General features: G+C 42.4%; 1 protein-coding gene across 1 annotated transcript; it reads right to left on the bottom strand.

Moving 5' to 3' along the window:
* Positions 1–6,335: 6,335 nt before the first annotated feature.
* Positions 6,336–10,320, bottom strand: LOC110497370 (POU domain, class 4, transcription factor 2-like). Its single transcript, XM_021573444.2, has 2 exons — positions 9,365–10,320; positions 6,336–9,052 (listed from the first exon to the last, which is right to left on the bottom strand). The coding sequence occupies exons 1-2, from the start codon at positions 9,575–9,577 to the stop codon at positions 8,123–8,125; spliced, it is 1,143 nt and encodes a 380-aa protein (XP_021429119.1). The 5' UTR covers positions 9,578–10,320; the 3' UTR covers positions 6,336–8,122.
* Between the last annotated feature and the right edge of the window lie 12,387 nt (positions 10,321–22,707).

The following is a 22,707-nucleotide window of genomic DNA, read 5'->3' as shown; positions in this document are numbered from 1 at the left end:
ATTCCCTATATAGTGCACTAGTTTTAACCAGGGCCCTGTGAGCACTAGTCAAAAGTAGTGCACTGCGTAGGGAATTGGGTGCAATTTGAGACACAAACCTCCGCATTCTAATTACTCTCTTTATTGCTTTAGCCTGGAGGAATCCGTTCAGGGAGGGAGGGACAGAGAGGGAGAGAGGGGGGGGGGGGACACCAGGAGTTTCGGACCAATAATAAAACGCCATAACTCGCGAAGTGGCGCCCACAGGCGATGGAAAAAGACGTGCGTCCCTAACTATGATTCTGAGTGCTACAGAGCGTGACCAGTAGAAAACACTGACCTCTTTCTTACTAATGTCATATCACAGTAGCAGTGTTTGTCTCACTACATGTGTCATTTATTTATCAATTGATTTTTACCAACAGAGACCACACCATTTTTATGACTAGGAAGAAGTTCTTCTGCTGAATAATTAGCTTTTTATTCGCAGCCAAGTTGCATTTGACTGACTATTATCATCATGTGAGCTGTTGGCATAGGCCTAGATTTATTCATCTAGACTGCGATAGGCTAGTTATTGGCTAGAAATTCGAAAATAGAAAATCAATGGGACACATGCGTGTTGGCCCATACCTCTCCATTCCCCATTCCCCATTCAAAACATAATGTAACACATCTGGATTTTTAGCAAATACATTTGTGACAACACTAGTAAAGAATACCTTTAAAATTGTAGTCCCAGCTCTCTGTGCAACGTTGTATAAAACAGCATCAATAGCACAGTAGTGCCACAGTCTTTAATGAGCTCGATCTCTCAACTTTAAAGACTTGAAGGATATTAACAAGCTACTTGACAAATGGTGCTTAGAAGCACATTAAAGACATGGCTAATGGCGCGCATAATGACGGCTAATTTTCGATCAGATATAAATTAGAGCCCCCAACAGTTATTTGCCTTAAGGACTTTATGTAAATGATTCTGCTCTGTATAAACTGAAAGCCGGGGTGAGAGAGAGAGACCGAGAGAGAGGAGGGGAGGGAGTTGGGGAAAGAGAGAGAGAGAGAGAGAGAGAGAGAGAGAGAGGGGGAGAGGGAGAGGGAGCGGGAGAGGGAGAGAGGGAGAGAGAGAGAGGGAGAGGGAGAGGGAGCGGGAGAGGGAGAGAGGGAGGTTGAGAGAGAAAGAGCCTGGGCTGGCTGGCAGGCACTCCTTGTGGATATGATTAATAGATCTGCAACAGAGCACGCGGCTGTCAGAGCTCAATGAACACACATCCAGCAGACAGCTATACCACCTTCTCATTAGACCCGATGCCCAATCTTTACAACAACTTACTCATTCGGAACGGTGCAACAGCCTCTGAAAATGAGCGAATCTCTCTCTATGCGTTAAATGTATTTTGCAATGTAGATAGAAGGAGAGAGGGTTGTGAGAGGGGGGGGGGGGGGGGGGGGGGGGGGGGGGGGGGTGCACGAAAGACACTTAACTGTTCATAAACGTGCATGCCCATCCTAGGTTGTTTAATATTTAATGGCATTGGGCCCATTTTGACGCCATCCGTTTGAAAAATGGGGCATAATCTGTTGGGGAGAGCACTCGATGAATTTGAAAATAGGGGCATTAGAAAACATACATTGGAAAATACCTGATAGGGTCATCATGCATATGCCCTCGATGGAACTAATTCATACCTAAAACATGTGCCATAAGCTTAAGCCTCATCTGAAATTTGATGAAAATTGTTCTCAAAAATATGTTATTGTTTTGTGTCTCGGACGATTTTTTTTTAATCATGTTTCGAACCTTGGGACTAAGGTATCCTTCATTGCATTACGTAGTCTTGCATAAGCCTACTGGTAGGCCCAGGCGCCTGGCCACTGCACATCGTTTAGAGGGTTGTAATCGGGGGCATTTAAATTATATTGATAATAAAGCATTACACCCATTAAGAGTTCATTAAGAGTAAACGCGAGCCTTAATTACAGATTGCACTCAACATTGTTCAACTCGTTAAGGTCCATGTATCTCTATCGTCATATTAAGAGATGATTTGGAAATAATTACCGAAATTTCATTGTAACGTGTTAATTGTATAATAACACTGGTGTGTTGTAACAACTCTTACAGATATCAAGTGAAGATAGCATCATTTATTGAAATAAAATCAATCGGATACATATTTAATGACGAAATGATGCTGCGCATGTGTGTGCCACATCCATCCTTTCAGACGGTTTGACCATTTGAATTGAATAACCAGTTGACAACTTAATTGGCATATTTCAAATCAAATCGAATTTTATTTGTCACATGCGTCGTAAACAACAGGTGTAGACTAACAGTGAAGTGTTTACTTACCGGCCCTTTCCAACAATGTAGAGAGAAAGAAAATAGAGAAATAATAGAAAAATAGAAAAATAATAACACGAGGAATAAATACACAATGAGTAACGATGATAACTTGACTATATTTGATTAGCAATTTACAGCGATCAACAGCAGCATTTAATAAGACAGGAACTCTTGGACAAGGCAACATGTTTAGCTTTTCCCACTGCCCCACCGCTGACCTTCACTTACTAGTATGTAAATCATTCAAATGTAAATATGTGAATGAAAACCACATAAGAACATATAAGATAGCGAATTATTCACATTATTCTCATGTCAACATATGCATGTCCCCCGCTGCAGGTCAGCCTATTCCATCCATACCTCTCCATTCTGTTAGCTTTACATAATAGGTGGAAAATATTTCATTTAGATCATGCATACATTTAACATTGAGATAATGCATTCACATTTTAAATGGAGATAATGCATACAAAGTAGTCATTGTTATAATTATGGCGATGGCGATGACTATTCACGTCTCATGTTTCATGACGGATACAAGCCATAATTGAGTTGTCCCTGTCCAAAACATTAAATGGCCCTTCGTCACCTGCCATGGGAAAATGAGCAGGGCATTAAATAGCTGTGGTATAGCATTTAATAAGAAATAATTAAACCCTCTTGGGAGGCCTACGTGTTCAAATATAGCCTGTAAAATTCAAGAGTGAAACATGTTTACATAATCCTACTGAAATACTTAGAAGTTTGGCCACGCCAATCATTTAGTTGCTTATATGATTTTAATGATATCTGCAGAATTCAACGAATTGTCGTAGGAGAGTACACTTTTGAGTTATTGGGATGGCATGCTTTGAATAGATAGCACGATACATAGGCAGAAGTGCGGGATAGTGAGAGTGGGTGAGAGTGCATGCATGAGGCGAGGAGTGAGCGAGGTGCCTGAGAGGTCAAGAGGTGTGTGTGCGTGTGTGTGTGTGTGTGTGTGTGTGTGTGTGTGTGTGTGTGTGTGTGTGTGTGTGTGTGTGTGTGTGTGTGTGTGTGTGTGTGTGTGTGTGTGTGTGTGTGTTTGTGTGTGTGTGTGTGTGTGTGTGTGTGTGTAAGTGCACGTTTATTTTTCAATCACACCAAATAACTTGTCCTGCACTTTCAAAACAACACGCCCATCCTATCAGCTGACAGTAGAATCTATACTCACCCGTTTATACGTGTGAAAGGAGTAATGGGCACCCATGTCTTTTCTCCTTCTTAATGCAACTCCATTGATTCGCCTCTGTAAAACACTTCAAACTAATCACCAGTGATAATTCATTAATATTGTATCAACAACTACAAATCTCGAATCACGCGGAGATTGGCGACCATATTGTGTTATGTGTTATTCAAAGAGCCATGGCGCGATGACAGTACAGGGACAATGTGCGATATGTTGGCGAAACGCAGTGTAGTTGAGCGCCACCAATGCTAAATAAAGGGTTACAGTGTCTCGCGTTCGATTTCTGACCTTGTGTTTTCTCTAATTCCAGATCTCAGTCGCATCTTTGAAGGAAGACACTTGGTGTAAATGTACAGTTAAAATATTCTATTCGCAGCTCCCCAGGCGGAGCTCAGACAGTCCCCGGCTTCATTAAAATTTCATCAGCATCCCTGTGAAAGGGGGGAAATGTTCCGAGGAAAGGAGAAAAATAAAACAGAAGGCTTAATTATAACAAAGGGAAACACTGCTGCCCTTTCCTTTTTGAATGTAGCGACCACAGTGTATTGGTGCCATGTCTCAATGTATGGAGCAGAAGCAACATAGCCTAAGAGGGGCTGTGTTGCTTCTATGCAAACTGCTTGGCTTGGTTGAGATATGTTAAAGGCAAAATGTTCGTGTGTGTGTGTGTGTGTGTGTTTATTTTCTCTGTGTGTTTTGTCAGTGCGGATAGTGCTGCCCAATAGATTTGTTCGCACCTATATATCGGAAAGTTAAATAGGGGAATTGTCTGTCTAGCTGTGGAGGGAGCTGCCGTATTTCCAGGGTGCAGTCAGTACACTAAACACACACTGGGCTGGTGTCAAGCAGCGAGACTCACTGCTGTGTGTGTAAGTTAATTTCAATTCCCGATTATACTTTCTCTCTGCAGCCCTCCCTGACCAACGCTGAGTAATTAACAGCGATAGCTAATGACTACTTAGCCCTATACTTCTCGCTCGCACCTCATAATTATCTGCTTTTGATAATTCGATGTGTAATTTCATAATTCGCTCTTATTAGCGTATTAAGTGAATGGCTCATTTAGGGGAAATTAGAATCGCTCACCAGGAGCATCTTTTAATTGATGAAACATCAAGACTGTCTCGTTAATAACAGCTCGTTTTGATATTATTAATCAATTGCCCTAATCGTGGTGTTTTAAGCCGCTTTGATTTTGTGTTTAAGCCTTTTATACATTTAAGAGATAAGTGGGAGAAGTGTATGCTTTTATCTTGGAGCAAATGGTTATATTACGGAATACAATAAAATAACGGTTCATTTATTGTCATAACCGGTAACACATAAATGTGTCACTAATTCATATATCCGGTGAAAGTTCTTATATTTGGTAGAAATAAACCAAGTATTCTTGTAAATCTCTGTTTTGAAATAAATAAATATATTCTGCCATGGCCATGCGGGCCATTCCAAAGCAGACCGAAACACAGCCATAGGCCTGGTTAGAAATCTGACGTCATCATGTGGTCATTTCAGGGAGGTAGGCTGGCAAGGGGTTAAATTGGTTTTAGAAATGTTGAGATGCCAAAGTTATAGACACAAAGTGGCTTAATAGAGAGGTGTACCAATCATATGTTCACCAACTAGACTATACACCAACTTCGGTGTGTAGCCCAATGTTGTTGCCAGATAATGCACTTCCGGTTTCACGGCAAGCAAAAGGTGGAACTTTGCATATCAATAGGCTACTGAATCCCTTTCCTAATTAATTGATTGAATGCACTAATAAGAAATGTTTCATTTGCAGCATTATTTGTATTATAATATGTATTAGTATAGCCTACCCTACACTGCATTCCCCCTCACTGTTTCAATTACAATGTATAATCAAATTAGATTTATCAGAAATAATCACATGCAAATACATTCTGCTGCTATAAATACTCTCTTTAAAATGTGGAGGACAGATTTCAGAAGTGCAAATCGGAGGCGGCTGGCTCCCTTCTCCTCTCCTCTCTCCCTCAGGTAGCATGGGAGCTATCCGTGGTGCTGAACTGAAAACCCCATACATAGAACGTTCAAACGTTCCAAGCAGACAGTCAACAAGCCATGCAGGTCATGTCTACATTAGGTAAAGCTTACTTCTAATTGACATCCATTTTTGTATTTTGCATTTTAGGCTAGTCCTAACCCTCACCCTTTTCCTAACCTTACCCTAATTCTCCAATAACCTGGGCGCTTACATTTTCCTAACCTGCTATACGAAAAGTCAATTTTGACACAAGTACTCTATCTAGTCAAAACCAGCCATGCAGCCAAGCCCCCATCCGCCGGACATGAACGGTGCTTTAGAAATGACATTCTATTCAAAATGTTGACTTTAAAAAAAATCTATGCTGAACCCCGCGCGCAACCCAAGGTGTAGCCTAGCCTGCTTCAAAGCCATATCATGCCTCGCACCGGAGCAGTGTTTGACTGTGTATTTAAATAGAGACGGGCACATTGGCAGGCGAGGCTGTTTTTCTGGCGGGCTGACATCTGGCAGGGCTGCGCTCGAGGGACCTATCCAGTTCTCTATAGACTCCATGATTAGACTCTAATAGAATATTAGCATTTGTTCTCAGGTAGGCTACCGCGAGCTGCAAGAGCGAGCTGGCAGTAGAAAAAAAGCACGTGTCTTTTTTACAGTGCATGGTGGGACAGTAATGGGATTTTTCTGGAATTTGTAGAGAAATCGGATATGTAAAAATAGAATCTATTGATGCTTGATGGTCTATCTTTGCACCTTTCAGCATAAAAGACAGATTTAGCTCCAACATAAATCCTTTAATGACATAGGCCTACATCCAAGGATGATCATTGCATTGATGCTTTGAAGGAATATATTTCTCAATTCAATTTGAGTCTTTAAATTAGATTGACCATGCATTGCAATGCGCAGATGCAGTATACAAGCATTTCGCTCTTTCCAAGAATTGGGCCTACACAAATACACTCATTCAAAACGTCCAATAAAATGTTAAAATTTGTTCTTTAATGAAACACATATTGCAATTCAATGATTAAATAACTTAAAGATACATTAATGTAATAAATAAATACAAAAATAATTCGACCAGGAATCCAAAAGCAACAGACATTACAGAAAGAAGGTACCTCAGCTAAAACAGCAATACAGCAAAACCTGTACGGATATAATTATGTGCAACTGGTTCCAATGAAATATTTACATTTTACACGTATACTTCCATGAAACGGTTATTTTCTCAATAAGAAAACGTCACGAAACAAGGTGAATTTAACAAGCAACGACTTCATAATGACGCGCATATTTATACAAATAAATAACTAGAAGAAAAACATACATAAAAATAATTTAAAAAGAGAATACTATCGCATATATCTCTCGATTGTACCATCTCGAACGTTTAGCAGAAACGGAATGAAATTCGTGACTATAGGTCTAGATTTAGCTGTCATTTCCCTATACGAAAACACGTGTCACTTGCTGTCAGAATTAGCTTTTTTCAAGCAAAACGAGAGAGGAGGAAGAGGAGGGGGAATCCCAATAAATATATAATGATGTAAACACGGCCTCATCTAATAAATAGTTCATAAGAAACAGACCCACGTTGGCTGGCAAAAACAAACGTAGCCCTATTGCAAACGGTAGTAAAACAATCATATTTGGCAATTGTAAACCCCAATCAAATGCATACATTTGATCCACTATTTCTATAGGCCCATCTACAGCCAGATAGATGCTTATGCAATAGAAAACAACCCCTACACCAGCTATATTGTATAAACAGTGTTGCTCGATTAGGGCCTAAACTCTGGGTCTTTGCTTTATATCTTACCACGTTTCTTCATCTTTCAGCTTTTCATCACACTTTAAAACGAAATAGGTGGAATTAATTACACGGGACACAAAATGAAGGTCATGTGACCGCTAAATGAATCCTTTACACGGCGTTGTTTGGCAATACTCTAATAATAGCTTCCATGACCCAGCAAGCGCTTACTGTACTGCCCTATTTCCCCTCGTGGACCCGGAATTAATGCCAGACTGCATCGTCATAATAATAAACTCAGAGGGAAAATGTATCCTTGCGACAAAAATATAAACACACCAATACTAGGCCAATAGGCACAGACTGTGCTGTAGGCCTATATTCCCATGGTAAACAACTGTTCTTTTCAGTACGTTCAATATTGTAGGCTATGATAAATTAACCAATATCATAAACCAAAAAAATACGTGTGATTAAAGCCTATAATACTTAACTGACACAAAAGGGTTAAGAATAGTAGGTCTAGGTGGAGAAAAAAAACAGAGGTCTTACTTGCTCTGTTCAAATGCTCCTGTACATGACTCCACATCCCTTTTGTTGCGAATAAGACGTGACAGCAGTAGTGGTTTGAGCTTTCAGTCATTTTGAATGTATATGAATTATTCGGGTTGTTCAAAGCACAAGTCATTGATGATTGAAAAAGTGTGTGATAAGAAATATAATACAAATCGTCTCTAAACAGTGTTCAGTCTCTCAACGTAGGTTGATAGTTTATTTTTTATTTTTTAGAGCGAGTGTTCAGAGTCAGACGCATGCAGAATATTTCATTCGTTTCTGTTTCTGCCGTTGGTTGCAAAACCAGACCCGCACCACGTTCTTTTTGAGGTCCAGTTTCTCTGCTATAGCAGCGATTTTCTCTGAGGAAGGACGCGGCTGAATGGCGAAGTAAGCTTCCAGTGATCGCTTTTCAGGTGCTGCTATCGACGTGCGCTTCCGCTTCTTCTCTCCGCCGTTATATAGCTCGGGTTTGTTGAGTTTCTCCCGGTGTGATTTCTCGGCTTCTTCCAGCCATGCCTGTAGAATGGGCTTCAAAGCTATCATGTTGTTGTGGGAGAGGGTGAGGGACTCGAATCGGCAGATGGTACTCTGGCTGAGGGAGCCCACGCCAGGAATCTTCAGGTTGGCCAAGGCTCCCCCTACATCCGCCTGGGTCACGCCGAGTTTGATCCGTCTCTGTTTAAACCTCTCAGCGAAGGCTTCTAAGTCCCTGGGATCGGCGTCCACGTCGCTCATGCAGCCCATGTGGGATGGTAGCCCGTGGGCATGAGCCATGTTGAGGGCTGCCTGGTGCATGTGGTTCATGCCCGCCATGTGAGCAGGGTGCGCAGTTGCGGAGCCGTCTGGCCCTGCCATGGACCCGAGAGCCAGTCCTGGGGTGATGTGGTCCAGCAGGTCGCCCTCCAGCGCCTGGTGGGGTTGGTGGTGGTGGTGATGGTGATGATGGTGGTGGTGACCGTGGCCGGAAAGGGCTGAAGGGTGAGAAATAGGCACCGAAGAAGAAGACGATGAGGAGGTGCAGGGGAGAGTGTTCATGGTGTGGTAGGTCGCGTCCGGCTTGAAGGGACTGTGGTGTGGAGGATGGTGGTGGCTCTTGGTCTGCGAGACAATATCCACCGCGGCCAGAGCTTCAGCGCGGGCCAACAAACTCTCATCCAAGCCTCCGAATATATTGCTCTGCAATTGCAAATAGAATGCACACATAACTGTCAGCAGGGAATTCTCACTCCACTCCGCGGTTTAAAACATTTCCTGAATGAGATGAGAAAAAAAAATCCTAAAAAAGAACACACAAACAAGACACATGCAACATCCCAGGTCATCAAAATTAATATGTAAGGCAAACCCGACTGAATACATAAGTTGGAGAGAGGAAGGGAAAAAAATGGAGGTGCTGGGTGATTTGCTGTGCAGACATGAAAAAAACATCAAGAAAAAAAGGGGGCTGTCAAAATGTGCCTTTAAGCGGTAATTATGCAGAATACGTACCGGTGGGGTTGGGAGACATCCTCGGCGCATCGCCTCCGAGTTGCCTCCGCCGCTGCTGATGATGGTGCTACTGTGTCGGGAAGACGAGCACGAGGAGGGCGCATTCGAAGTCAACGTGGAGGACGAGGAGGAATGCAAGGAATACTTGGGCTCGGGCAAGCTGGCGTGGGCCATGGCGAATGCCTGCTTGCTGTTCAGAGACATCATCATCATGTTTGCAGGCGTCCGAGTCTCGGCAAGTTCCTTTTAATAAGTTAAGACTCCGCCTCTTCGATTGGAGTTGAAGCCCAGTGTTGCTTCTCCGGGAATCTGAAGACACTGTCTTATATACTGTAACTGTAGCTGCTACAATATGGAAAGATGAACATCCAATTCTCTAGTTGTTGGCGCATATATTATTACCTAGCCCTGTGTATGGAGGTATGGCCGCGCGCTGTAGTTTTGCTGGAGAGGAGATGTCGCACGCGCCATGCAATCGAATGTCGCCTGCGCCCTCGTGTACCTCTTCCGCTATGGGCTGTGGCGCGATGACAAAAAATAATGTTTATATTACTCGTTCGTTCTTTCTCTAAATTTCGTCCTCCAAGAGTCTTATTTTGGTCGCCGTGGATGTGTCGTTGTTTTGGGGAGCTCCTCCAAGATTATGCAACGAAAAACTAATAGTAGAAAAAAAGTTGTTTTCTCTCCTCCTGGTACGGATTTCCAAAACACAACCGCGCGTAAAAAGATTGTCTTATTCGTTTATCTTTTTTTTCTGCAAAGTTTCCGTTTCACAATTCACTGTAATTAAGAGATACCGGTGACAGTCTCGATACCTCGACTACGTTCAATGCTGCGGGGACTCGATCTGCCTCTGCTCTGAGGCGAAGGGCAGGCTGTGTGTCTCTCTCTCTCTCTGCGCCTCTCTTTCACTCTTTCACACTCTCTCGCTCGCTCTTTCGTTCTCTCTCTCCCCCCTCTCTCTCTCCCTCGCCCCCTCTCCTCTTACACTCTCTCGGCTGTACCTGAAAAACCTTTCATGATTTATTATTCTTCATTAGCCACACCGCCGCTGGGGACTCTGCGCATGGGCAGTCTGCGACAAGGCATTCATTTCAAACAGCTCTCCAGCCAGCATTGTGTCCTTCTTCGCCGAATTTATTTTGGATCCACATGGAAAGAGGAAAAATAACCAAATATAGCCGAGCCATTTCCATTATTATTTCTTTATATTGTACCGTTTCATTCTAAAAAATATCAAAGTGGAGTTCAGTTTAAAGATACGAATTATGCAATAGAGGAAATAGTAAAGTCCTTGTAGGGATGGATATGAGGAAAGTACCTTGGACAGCTCCATGAAGCGACATCCCTGTTGGGGCAAGATAAATCAAAGTTAAATGCTTGACTATCATTTCATTATGTCATCATAGGCAAATTGAAGACAGTAGGAACATCTTTAAACAAATTAGGGGTCGGGGAAAAGATAAGATTACCAGATTTAAAATTAATTTAGGGCTATGTGAAACAGCTTTTCAATAAGTGACCTGCTCCCGCGTTATCTTGTTTATGTGCGTAATTCACCTTGACGAATTTATTCGTTTTGAGATTAGCTATGGAAATAATCACGAGCTATATGGGTTAACTCAACAGTCATATTGTGAATTCTTATGTCACTGGTGCATGGACGAGCGTCGTGTGTGAAATATTTGATCAATGACAGTGGAAAGTGGATTTTTTAAAAGTCTTTAGGATTTAATTGCAAACCCAATACAATTATATACTTGTCGCAGCGGGCTATTATCATATCTTTATACTAATTAGGCTACTTCATCAGTGATATAATTAAAAACCTTTAATCATATTGTAATTAACAAGGCTTGTCTAATTTGTTTAATATGTTGAAGTCCATTGGATGGGCTAATTGATATAAGATGGTGATTGAATACCCACATGGAAAAATTAACGGTAAGGCCTATATCTAAAAAAAAAATCACAGAATCTGGAATCTGTCTGCAGATATAGCAATTCGTCTCTGGTTACAAAGTCACCCCTCTGAGTGTATTTTGGTTATAGTAGTGTGATGATCATTGAGCTTGAAAATAATAATTTCATTTAAGTTGGGAGGGAAAGAGATTGTGTTGAACGGTAGTTGTGGGCTAAATAGTTGGCACTCTTGTTTTTTAATTTTCTTCTTTACATTTTTAAATGCTATTCGTTAAATACCGATTTCTGCAGCCTATCTATCAGTATCTGTCAATAAACCGATACTCCGTTCATAAAAACAGCTACAGTACTATAGTATAGTCAAAACTACTATGGTTAATTTTCAAACAACTATGCTATTGCATTGTAAAGAATCATATTATATGCAGACAATGTGTCTCTATTGTAAGGGGATGCCTGCATATTGGACAAACTGGAGAGCCAGAACCTCAACAAGCTCTCAAATTATCCTCGCAAAACCACCAAAAATATAATAACTAAGATTCCTATATCTGATAATATGCTGTGATCAATTTAGGCACCGCCTATGCTGAAGTCAATAAAGCATTTTAACGCTGAGAGGACAGACGTTGGGCCATGAATATAGCATGCAAAAACCCTGCTGCACGCTCTGCTACAGACGATGACGCGAAGCTGCACTTGTCTCGACCACACACACAACACGATGGCTCTCTTTGTTAGCGCACTAGTTGTCAGTGCCTTTTCGGTAAGATTTTGATACACATAGACATTTAATATGTCCCCACGGCTGCAACAAAGCTGTTGGTGATAGTGCACAAGCACTTTACATCGCGAGAGCCACCCGGCAGGCGGTTTGCCTCTCAAGTGGGACGACAGGCGCGCTGAAGCCAACCCTCGCGCCCGCGCCCTGAGACATCAAGGGGCAATCAGTGTCTCCTCACATATAGCGACAGACTGATTTATGATGAAACTTTAACGAAATCATTTATATTTCACCACCTATAAATCGGCGTATGAAATTTTCCTCCACAATGAAACACACAACAAAGTAAGCTAGTATAACTTAGGTCAAATAAATCAATTGGGCTGTACTCGCAAGCAATTGACTTTGAAGTGCGTTTTCTCCTTTGACAGTGTTCAATAGGCTACAATATTAATCGAAGTTATGTAGGCCTGGTTCTAAATGCGCTCGTTCACGGTGCCTGTAGGCCTATAGGCTGCTCATGTTTGATGGAGGATATCTCAAATCTTACAAACCTAACTACTACAAAGCATGAATAGTTAGTGAAATTATGAAGTTAAATTAAATGTGACTAATACCATTTGATTTGATTTGAAATGTTGCCATTTCTCCTGGAAAATGGAACGTTGCCTCATTGCATTGACTGCATGGTGGAATACAATTAGTTATTTAGTCATTAGTGAAAATAGTAGCAGATATCTCACTGTAGGCCTGTCTACCTTGCTGTTCCAATAGGTGCTCTAAATTACACTCCATTGCATTATAAAAACAGAGTAAGCATTACGGGCTACATTATTGAACATTTGGCCGAAGCAACAAAATGCAGTCAAGTTAGTCAATGATTTGACTCCAAATGAATTAATTGCTAAGTACTACTCATTAATAATTAATTCATGTAAGAGGACTAACCATCCATATGACTTGCTGACTTCAACATACAATATTACACCTCGATGCGCCGATTATGTCGAAGGTGTTGTGCCCTCAATTTGTATCATGATACAGCGACTCAGTGGATAAACACAGCAGAATGCTCCTTCGTCATCAAACGATATGCCTGAATACTAGCACGTTCCTTTTCTCTTAAAAACACAAGTTCTCTGAGGAATTCTGAATCAAAACCGGGCTTCACTGTAGCTTTACAACATGGAAATAAAAAAGCACTTAAATAAAATAAAAATAAAACAAAGAATAAAAGCATAATAGTAGCAGCTAGGGTTTGATATAGCTCAGGTGACTTGTTTGCTCTTTTTTTCTTTTAGCTCTGACTACTGTACTTATTCGGAATCAAGGAACGCTGCAGAGAGAGGAGCAGAGCATGTGTGTTTTACTTTACACAAAGACAGACACACTCCTCTCCTCCACTCAGTCTCCCTCAGGAGCTCTCCACGTTAACAATCCCAATTACACCCGGATCACCAGAGACCGCTGTTTTTATTACACTACCGCTCCTTTGTGGCTTCCTCCGCCAACAAGGTATAACTGGTGCTAGCTCAGAACAGAGACACTCCGTGAGAGAAAGGAGAGGAGGACGAGAAGGGCGGAGAGGAGAGGAAGAGAGAATAGAACACATAGACAATGCTCTGACTGCACCCACCACGAGCAGAGAGAGGAGAGAAGAGAGGAAAGAGAAGAGGGAGAGAGGGGAGAGTGGAGAGGATGAAGTCTCTTGGCTGCTGGTGGTGGTGATGCCTTTATTCACACACACACACAGCTTCCCCCTCCTTCTCCTCCTCCTCTTCTGATCTCGGGAGTTCTTTACATGTAGGTGCAGAAGGTCAACGCTTGTTAGGAGAGCATCTATGGAGAAATCTGGCTTTAAACCACTCTCTCACACACACACACACACACACACACACACACACACACACACACACACACACACACACACACACACACACACACACACACACACACACACACACACACACACACACACACACACACACACAGACAGACAGAGGTGTGTTTCTACATTCTCCATCATCACGTCAGTTCTTTATTTCTTCATGTGTTTTTATCTGGGAGACGTGACAGGTTCCGGCAGCAGCAACACCTTTCTTTAGTATAATACCTTGTTTAATGCACAGACCGAAAATAAAAGCTAGGATGAAAAAAAAAAAAAAAGTTGCTTGAATTACGTCTCAACTGCAACACAAAACTCCTTGATCCTTTTCCATTTGATCTTGTGTCAAGGATTAAATATAGCATTTACAGTGAATGTAGGGACGTATTATCGTGCGCTGTGTTGGATAGTTCATAAACTATTGTTTTGTCTGTAGCAATTCACTTTAGGTGAGGTGTTCCACCAAAATACCTACATAACAATATCATGTCACTACGAAGACTGAAATAAAGCATAAGGAGTCATACATAAACTGTGATCCGGGTCACATGCACCAATGTAACTGAGCTGTTATCCAACCCCAGTCATCTGCATGAGCTAACTAAAGATCACATTAGTCCACTATTGGGCTTCCTGGTAGCTAATATGGTCATTTGTATACTTCATCACCCTGCAGGAAAAACCCATCTCTGAAATATCTCAACATCAGATCTCCTTCCAAATGTCTATATCCATTATTTATATAATATAACTATAACCGTCCACCTCCACAGGAAAGCAACCAGGCTTTGCCTACAACACCATGCAACCTGTTCTAAGAGGGGGCAGAACCCTGAGCCCCGACTGATTAGAGCCAGAGAAAGTGAGGTGAGCCGTGAGGTCAGCAAAACAAATAACACCACCACCAATTTTCCCATGACAGACTGGAGGCCATGGCACGCAGTCCGGTCCTTCGGGGGCAAGGCATTAGACTGGGGCCAGGATCCTGAGCAGTAGCAACCACACACACACACACACACACACACACACACACACACACACACACACACACACACACACACACAAAGGGGGCTGCAGGGCAGCGGAGGATAAGGTCAGGCCTCATAATGATGTCACATACCTCTAGGTCCTCCAGATCAATATTGAGAGCTCCCCACTGCACCTGTCAACCAGCCAGTCAAATAATGCACGGGCCCAAAGAAATCACAGTCCCTTTGAAATGGTCTCTTTTGATAATATGAGATTGAGAAACTTCCCCGGCACCACCAACCCCCCTTTTGGCACTGTTAATGTAGGTGGTAGATTGAAAGCCTGTTTTGCCACTTTGAAATACGGTCAATACACTACCAGGTCACCCGGGATACAAGTCAGTATTCGACGTCCATCCATGTCTGAGGACGTCGGGAGGTTATGTGAAAATCAGCCACTAGGGGCAACAGTGAGCGTTACCTTCAAATAGGTTTCGGTTTTGACAGGGCGTTGTGGACGGGGATGGTGGATGGGCTTTAAGCATATGCCTCTGATTCCAAATTTTATAAGTTTGAATCAAGTGATAGAAAGTTGATTTTGAGATTTTTGTCTTAAGCCCATGCCAAACCTTAACCCTGACCATTCTGAGTTAATGCCAAACCTTAACCCTGACCATTCTGAGTTAATGCCAAACCTTAACCCTGACCATTCTGAGTTAATGCCTAACCTTAAGATTTCAGAGTTCATGCCAAACCTTAACCATGACTTTAAACATTTGGAGTTAATGTCCAAACTTAACCTTAACCACCTCGAAATGTGATGTTTGCAACAACTTCGAAATTTGACATTTGAGTAAAACATGGATGAACGTCTAATTCTGACGTGAGACTTTGTGAGAGCTGGTCACAATATAGTAGAGCACAGTTGGATTAGTTATACAGCTCGTCACTTAGCAACAATGTAGGATGGACAGGAGCTCACATAGATGTTGTGGATGTTGTAGTGAAAAGGGAATCAAATACAAAATATATATTTGTCACATGTCCGAATACAACATACTAGAGTAACAACAATCTCACAATACAATGAGCTAGAGCACGAGTACTCGTTATGAGTCCTCGTCCTCATAAAAGTTGTTGCTTCAAGGGTATCTACATAGCCTCACATCATATGACAACATACATGACGATAAAGAAGGCATCTCTTGAGCGAAACGTCTCCTCAGCGGCTGTGACTGTAAAGAATGTGTAGGGTGTCAGATGTTTTACTTGTGATGAGTGTCAGAGCTGGAAGAAATCAGGATGACTGCAGAATCTCTGTCCAACCTGGATCAACATCTCTACCTCTCTCATTAGTGTGACTGTCCCGTGCTGCACTGGGTAATACAGGGCTTGTCACGCGGTTGTCTAATGGTTGATGCTAATTGACCCTCCTTTCCTCCTTTCTTCTGCACAAATGAAAAGATTTTCCCCGTCCTCTGATGGAGCATGTCACGATCTGATCCGACAAATTAAAAAGCTCTCTGCTGGTACACTGTCACACAGCGCTGCCTCTGCTCGCAGCCGCGCGCCTCATCAGCTATAATTATATTTTTACCTCATCCAATCCGCCGTGCTACGCTACAGATGCCAAACATCATGTTTAAAGGGTACACACACTGCTGCAACGAGCCGTGCACCTGTCTGTGTGCGTGTGACACAGTTAATTGAGCGCCTAACACAGTTTTCCATCACAGTGAGCATCCTTCTCATATATTAAAACGTATCTTCATCTGTATGAAAGAGTGAAATATAATTAGATCAGGGTGTCGGTCAGGATGAGGAAACAGAAGCATTTCTGTTCTCAGATCTGCGGAATAGGGCCTGTATTCACAAAGGCTACATTACACAGGCAGCCCAATTCTGATCTTTTTACACTAATTGGTCTTTTGACCAATCGGATTAGAACTTTATTGAGACCAATTAGTGGAAATACATGTAAATACAACCAAAGAGTCTCAGAGTAGAAGTGCAGGTGTAGGATCAGTTTTGTATTTTTAGATCATAACGAATAAGATTATATGGACACAGGGAGGACCTGATCCTAGATCAGCACTTGTACTCTGAGACACTGTTGTTATGATAATGATGTTGATTTATTAGTGACATCATTCGCTACCTCTAATAGAGGTATATACACAGCTTGAACTTCAACACTCCAAGATTAACCACGTTAAAGCACGCTGACACCATTTAGACATCGACTCCCTCCCATTTCATGCTTCAGTCAATGAAAAATGTATCCTCTCCTCTTAGCAGCTAGAGGAGAAGGACTCGGGAGACAAACAAATGTTGTGGAGCTCGTAGAGTTGATACTCCTCAGCTACTTGATGTGATCTGTGTTTTTATCTGTTTAGAACATGTGATCGGTCTGCATAACCCCAGAGAAGACATGGTTTTGTCTGAACTGAGAATCGAGCAATACAGCGGTATTGAATGAATGCTCGTTTCTGATTGGCTGGAAGGGAGTTCTAGAAGGGACATTAGAACGAGATAACTGGACAGTTGGAAAAGGTAACGGGACACCTTGAAATCGTGATGCAGTAAGCACCTACACAGGCAGACAGTACTTGCTACGAAGTTGCAGAAAGCTAAACCAACAACCACACAAACCGATATTGGATACATGAATATAATACATCCTTTGTAATCCTGATTATAACCAACCTCAATCATGTTGTTTGATTCATGATCTTCCTCTTTCTGAAGGTCCTCATCATCAGACTCATCAATCGGATTAGAACTTTATTGAGACCAATGATGAGATCAATGATCAGCTCATTAGACAACAGAAGACCGGGCAACACAATGATAGCCAAGTTGCTTTAAAATTGTCATTGTTAAGTGCTTATATAACTCTTAAAATGCAATAGATATCTACACAACAGGTCTGCAATGATAGTCCAAATATTTCTAAAGGTAGTCTCTCTCTTTTCAGTGGGGATTATCTTTGTTCTTTGAAATGGTAATTTCAGCCAGGGCCAGTAGCTAATTAGCAAGCCCTTGAACCTGGACATTCATTGTATGATGGCGTATGGATTTGCCCTCTTTTGACAGAGCCATGCCATATGGAGTAGGTATTGTTAACCGGTAGTTAGCTTAAAGTAGTTTTGAAGATTGTTCAAAAGGAAAGGCCCTTTTTAAGAAAGAGAAAAAATATTCATGATGTATTTGAATCACCTGAGTAGAAATCCTGGAATTTCACTCACATGTAATGTAAACGGTCAAAGAAAATATCCGTGGTTATATAAGGGAACTCTGTTTTCGACATTTTAACGAGATGTATTTACCTTCATTTAATTGAAGCAGTACCCAAGAAAGATTTCATCCAAACTACCCTGCATGCACCACTCGTTTCTTCAATGCGGAAATCTTGAACATTTTCTTCTTGAGGATCCTTTCTCGTTTTTTATGTTTGATCATGTGACTGCCGAGTAGGCTGCCTTCATTGGCCTGAGCATGGTAACGCCATACTAGTTTGTCCGCCGCCCATCGGTGCCCGTCTTCGACCACGGCGTTCATTAGAGGCAATCAGCGGCCCTGTCACCGAGCACACCGATTATCGAGCGAAGCACTTTACCTGCTGACTTTGTGTGTATAACTTTGTAATTTATTCGGTGTGCCTCGCGCTATTGACACAAAACGTGGCAGGCTGATCAAAGGGAGCCGTTCAGCAGGTTGGACAGGGCCACGAAGACAGGGTCTGTAGCGCTAATCATCTTCAAACGCTTTCCCCAATTTCACTGGGAGCGATGCAGCAAGTCCCCAGCAAGTCCCCCCTATCGTTCCTCCCCCCACGGAGGTAATTGTGCCTGGCTAGTTGGCTGACAGGTGTCAAATGCCCCCTCCTCATCTCATTCACCACGCTAAGCAGAGAGGAAAATCCTCTTCTCCTGAAAGCCCCTTCCAACTGACTTACTCAGAGTTAGATTTGTTACCTTTGGTGATGTTTGAGCAGAGTGGTACCGTGTGTGCGCGCCATATGCTTCCATGCTATAGCACTGTGGGAAATCCCTGTTGGAAATCAATGTTCAGCCTTTCAGTTGCTCTCTGAATGAGGTCAGTTCAACCATGTCAATCCCCTGATGAAATAGGGAAATATGGTGGAGAGCCTGCATTGACCTAGCGGAGATATACAGGAAGCTCCCAAATGCTGTGCTACAGTTAGATAAGCTTTGAAGCTCCAGCCCTGTATATGCTGAGTTAATCACAGCTGGCGAGAGGTTGATGGGTGACTGGGTGAACACCCAGATTGATGTCCAATGGGGGGTTACCAGAGTGCCACTGGCATGAAGGCCAATCAGGGCTTGGCACAGTGGCCAGGTAACCTCTGACCCCTAAGAGGATGCTAGGAGACATGGAAGGGAAGCTCAGCCAGAGAGAGAAAGAGACAACGGTGGATAGAGAGAGAGAGCGAGACCACACCCTCCTCACAGTGAGTGCCTGCCTAAGCAGAACCCCATAGGGACCTGCCATAGACACGGCTCTCACACACACCCCAGTCATTAATTCCTGCTCTGCATCTCCACACCATGTAATATTTATAGGTCACCGCAGCTTTGTATTCACAAATGGAAAAGTGGAGAGGGGGAAAAAGGAGAAAGACACGACACCTCAATCAATGCTGTGAAAAGGGTTCAGCTTGTCGTAAACTGTTTTTTTTTTGTCTAAGCCAGTGCTCAGGCAGCAATCTTTTCCTTTGGCCTCTTAACAAGTGTTTCGTGGGGGAGATTCAAGTGTTACAGACAAGGCTGGTAGCTAATTTAACCCCTCTAGTGTGGCATAGGCTAACTGTGCCAGGATATATTATGACTGTGGTGCAGTCAGAATTTGCACAGTTGACGAAATTGGATTGAGAAATGAGAATCCCCCAAAATTGCATTAGGCAACGTTATAAAATGGCATATTGAAAAATCTGATTTTGTGATTGAATTACGTTGGATTCGGAGCGTCTGAACGTCCTCACATTCAAAGCACCTCACTCTATGTTAATTCATTCACATCTCTACTCTAAACACCCTCGGAAGATTCAGAGTAATGAACTCGAGAGGTACTCGTCTTCAAATGTTTTTTCTTTCTTCAAACCTGGCAGATCCCTCAGAGCACCTGCCCTTTTGCCCTCTTCTGAAAATGTGCCCTCGCAGCTCGTGGATTTAAAAAATACGTTTGACATTTTATTTGAGTCTCTTTTCATTTGTTATTTTAAATGTAACATTACAAATTGCACATCAAACTAGCTCATTTCATCAGCTCTTCAATCTCTGAAAATTTTCCCTCCCCTGCCATCACGCCCCAAAAGCTCACTCGTCTGACTTGCGTGCCGTGGCTACGGGGATGCCGGGCAGGGAGATTGAAATACTGGTAGGAGACTACTATTGAGTTGGATTTGTCATGTGTGTCTCTCACTGCTTGTTGATAAGAGGCAGATGTCAGGAGCTGAACAAACTCAAATCAAGTAAAAACGAGTTTGTTTCGACAGCATAGCTAACTAGCTAGCTAGCAGATGTACATCATCATTCGCTATGATCAGCTGATGTCAATAATCTCTCGTCGTCTCTAGGTCTAGGATTCACTGGCAATACCTTCCTAAAATGTGTGATGAGTGATTGCTTCAAGTTTTATTGTCAAGTACAGTGAAATGCCTGAGCGTGTTGACGTTGCAGAAAATAAATAGTAAATGTTGACATTTTGGCTACAGAAGCAGTTGTTATGGATTTTGAGTTATGAATTATGAAATTCAATGTTTTTTTCCCTCTTATTTAATTTTTTTTGTGCACAACCCTGTATAAGACCCATGATGCAATGGGTGTGAGCCGATCTCCAAACGCTAAGCCCCCTGTTTTAGATCTGCAGCAGCCCCAGCACCGAGCCCTGAGGAACCCCCGATGGATCGCGGTACACCAGCCCCCCTGTAGAGATTTGAGGACCACTTTGGAACTCTAATCCACTCAAAATGTGCTGATAATTTTCCTTGCCAGGACACTCTGTGCCTGGTGTCACAAGAGTGGCCTCCCGGGAGCAGATCAGCCAATGATAACAAAGTAGCCAGATGTCTGGCGCTGGCAGGGTCCCAGAAGCTCAGACAGCGGTATGCAGCATCATCCGCTGTGGGCCGCAGATCAAAGATACCTGAGAATTACTTATGGGCACAAAATATGTGTTGCTTACTCCACAGTTCCCATTAATAACAATCTGGGTAGAATTTGTATATCTAATTAACTATTTTCTTTCTGCGTAGTGTAAAAAGTGCTGTAGGATTTATCCTCGGTTGCAGCAGATTTTTTTCCCCGGCACACGAACGTGCGTCGACAACAGGAAGTCGGATATAGGCGGCATCTCCCCCACCTCGTCTGAAGGAGCCAGATCAGCTTTTAATGCCGATCTGAGGCTCCGGAGCCAACACCCCCTTACTCCAAGCCACAAACAAACAAACAGAGTAAGAGTCAGCAGATTGAGCTCATACCATAATGCGTTATATGGCCTACCTCTGAGATGGAGCATTGTTAGATGTAGCAGAAAAGAGAGGCCTCGCCTTGAAAACTGTATGTGTTGAAGGGCGCAGGCCTGTAGGAACTTCAACAGTAGCTCATCACACAGAAGCTTAGTCTGAGGTCATACAGTATATGCATGTATTATGTCTTCTGTATTAATGTCAGTAATATTTCTACTTTCCAAATGAAGGCAGTATTAGCCCGGTGTTTTCCTGAATGTGGAAGGTAGACATGAAGGAGTAATACAGTTAATTATGAATAGCGGCCAACTGAATATTCCTAAGTTATGAGCCTGACGTACGTATTCTTTCTTTACTCTCTTTAGAATTTAGTTTTGAAGTCTTGAACTATTTTTCCAGCGCGGTTGTTTGTGTTATTCAGACTGACGTTGAGAACTATCGCTGCCGTTCCATGTTGTTGTGGCTGTTTTCTCCTGGAGGGCCTTGCACTTCTTTTAAGGAGTTATTCCATTTATTCCATCTTGTGTGTTATGTTTAATACACAAATGTTTAGAATAGACCCTCGGCTTTAAACGGAGAAAATAAGAAGAGTTAAGAAAGCTGGCTGCCTTGGGAAAGCATTTGTTGCTCCTCTCTGCTTGCTTCACGGATCGGAAAATATGACCGTTTCATCTTGGCCCGAATGCTCATGCATATTACGACAGCCTTGTTATGTTCCAGTGCACTTAAATGTCATTGTTCAATGGCATTCAACCTATAGATGCTATGCATTTCTATGACGTTTGCCAGTATATCATATTATTCATGATTAAGTATAGAAAGTGGTGCTTTGATGGAAAGGTTAATATGTGTTAAAGTGTTAATATATTGTGAATATTGCTCTGTTGAATCTCAATCTGCAGTATTATCTGATTCATTCTTCCTGTTTTTTTTCCTGGATTTTATAATCATGTTGGATTGACAAGATACTGTAGTTTGTGAGGAAATGTTAAACTACCCACGCAAATCTGCGTTCACTTTTCACCTTTCAAAGCAACTGAAGTTAGTCCACCTGAAAGGAACTATGAAAGCTTTTCCGTGTGCTTTCAGACTCTACACCCACACACGCTGTACTGAACAGCCCAGTACCTTTCAGAGTCTACACCCACACACGCTGTACTGAACAGCCCAGTACCTTTCAGAGTCTACACCCACTGTACTGAACAGCCCAGTACCTTTCAGACTCTACACCCACACACGCTGTACTGAACAGCCCAGTACCTTTCAGACAGAGACTAGGTTACCATAAAATAGGTAATTTCTTCATGTCTTTAAAACAGGAAGAAAGAACTGCCATGGTGAGATCCTGACTGT

This window comes from Oncorhynchus mykiss, chromosome 19 (genome assembly GCF_013265735.2).
Source record: "Oncorhynchus mykiss isolate Arlee chromosome 19, USDA_OmykA_1.1, whole genome shotgun sequence".
NCBI lineage: Eukaryota > Metazoa > Chordata > Actinopteri > Salmoniformes > Salmonidae > Oncorhynchus > Oncorhynchus mykiss.
Note: the sequence above shows the minus strand (reverse complement) of the source record. Positions and strands in the feature narration are given on the sequence as shown.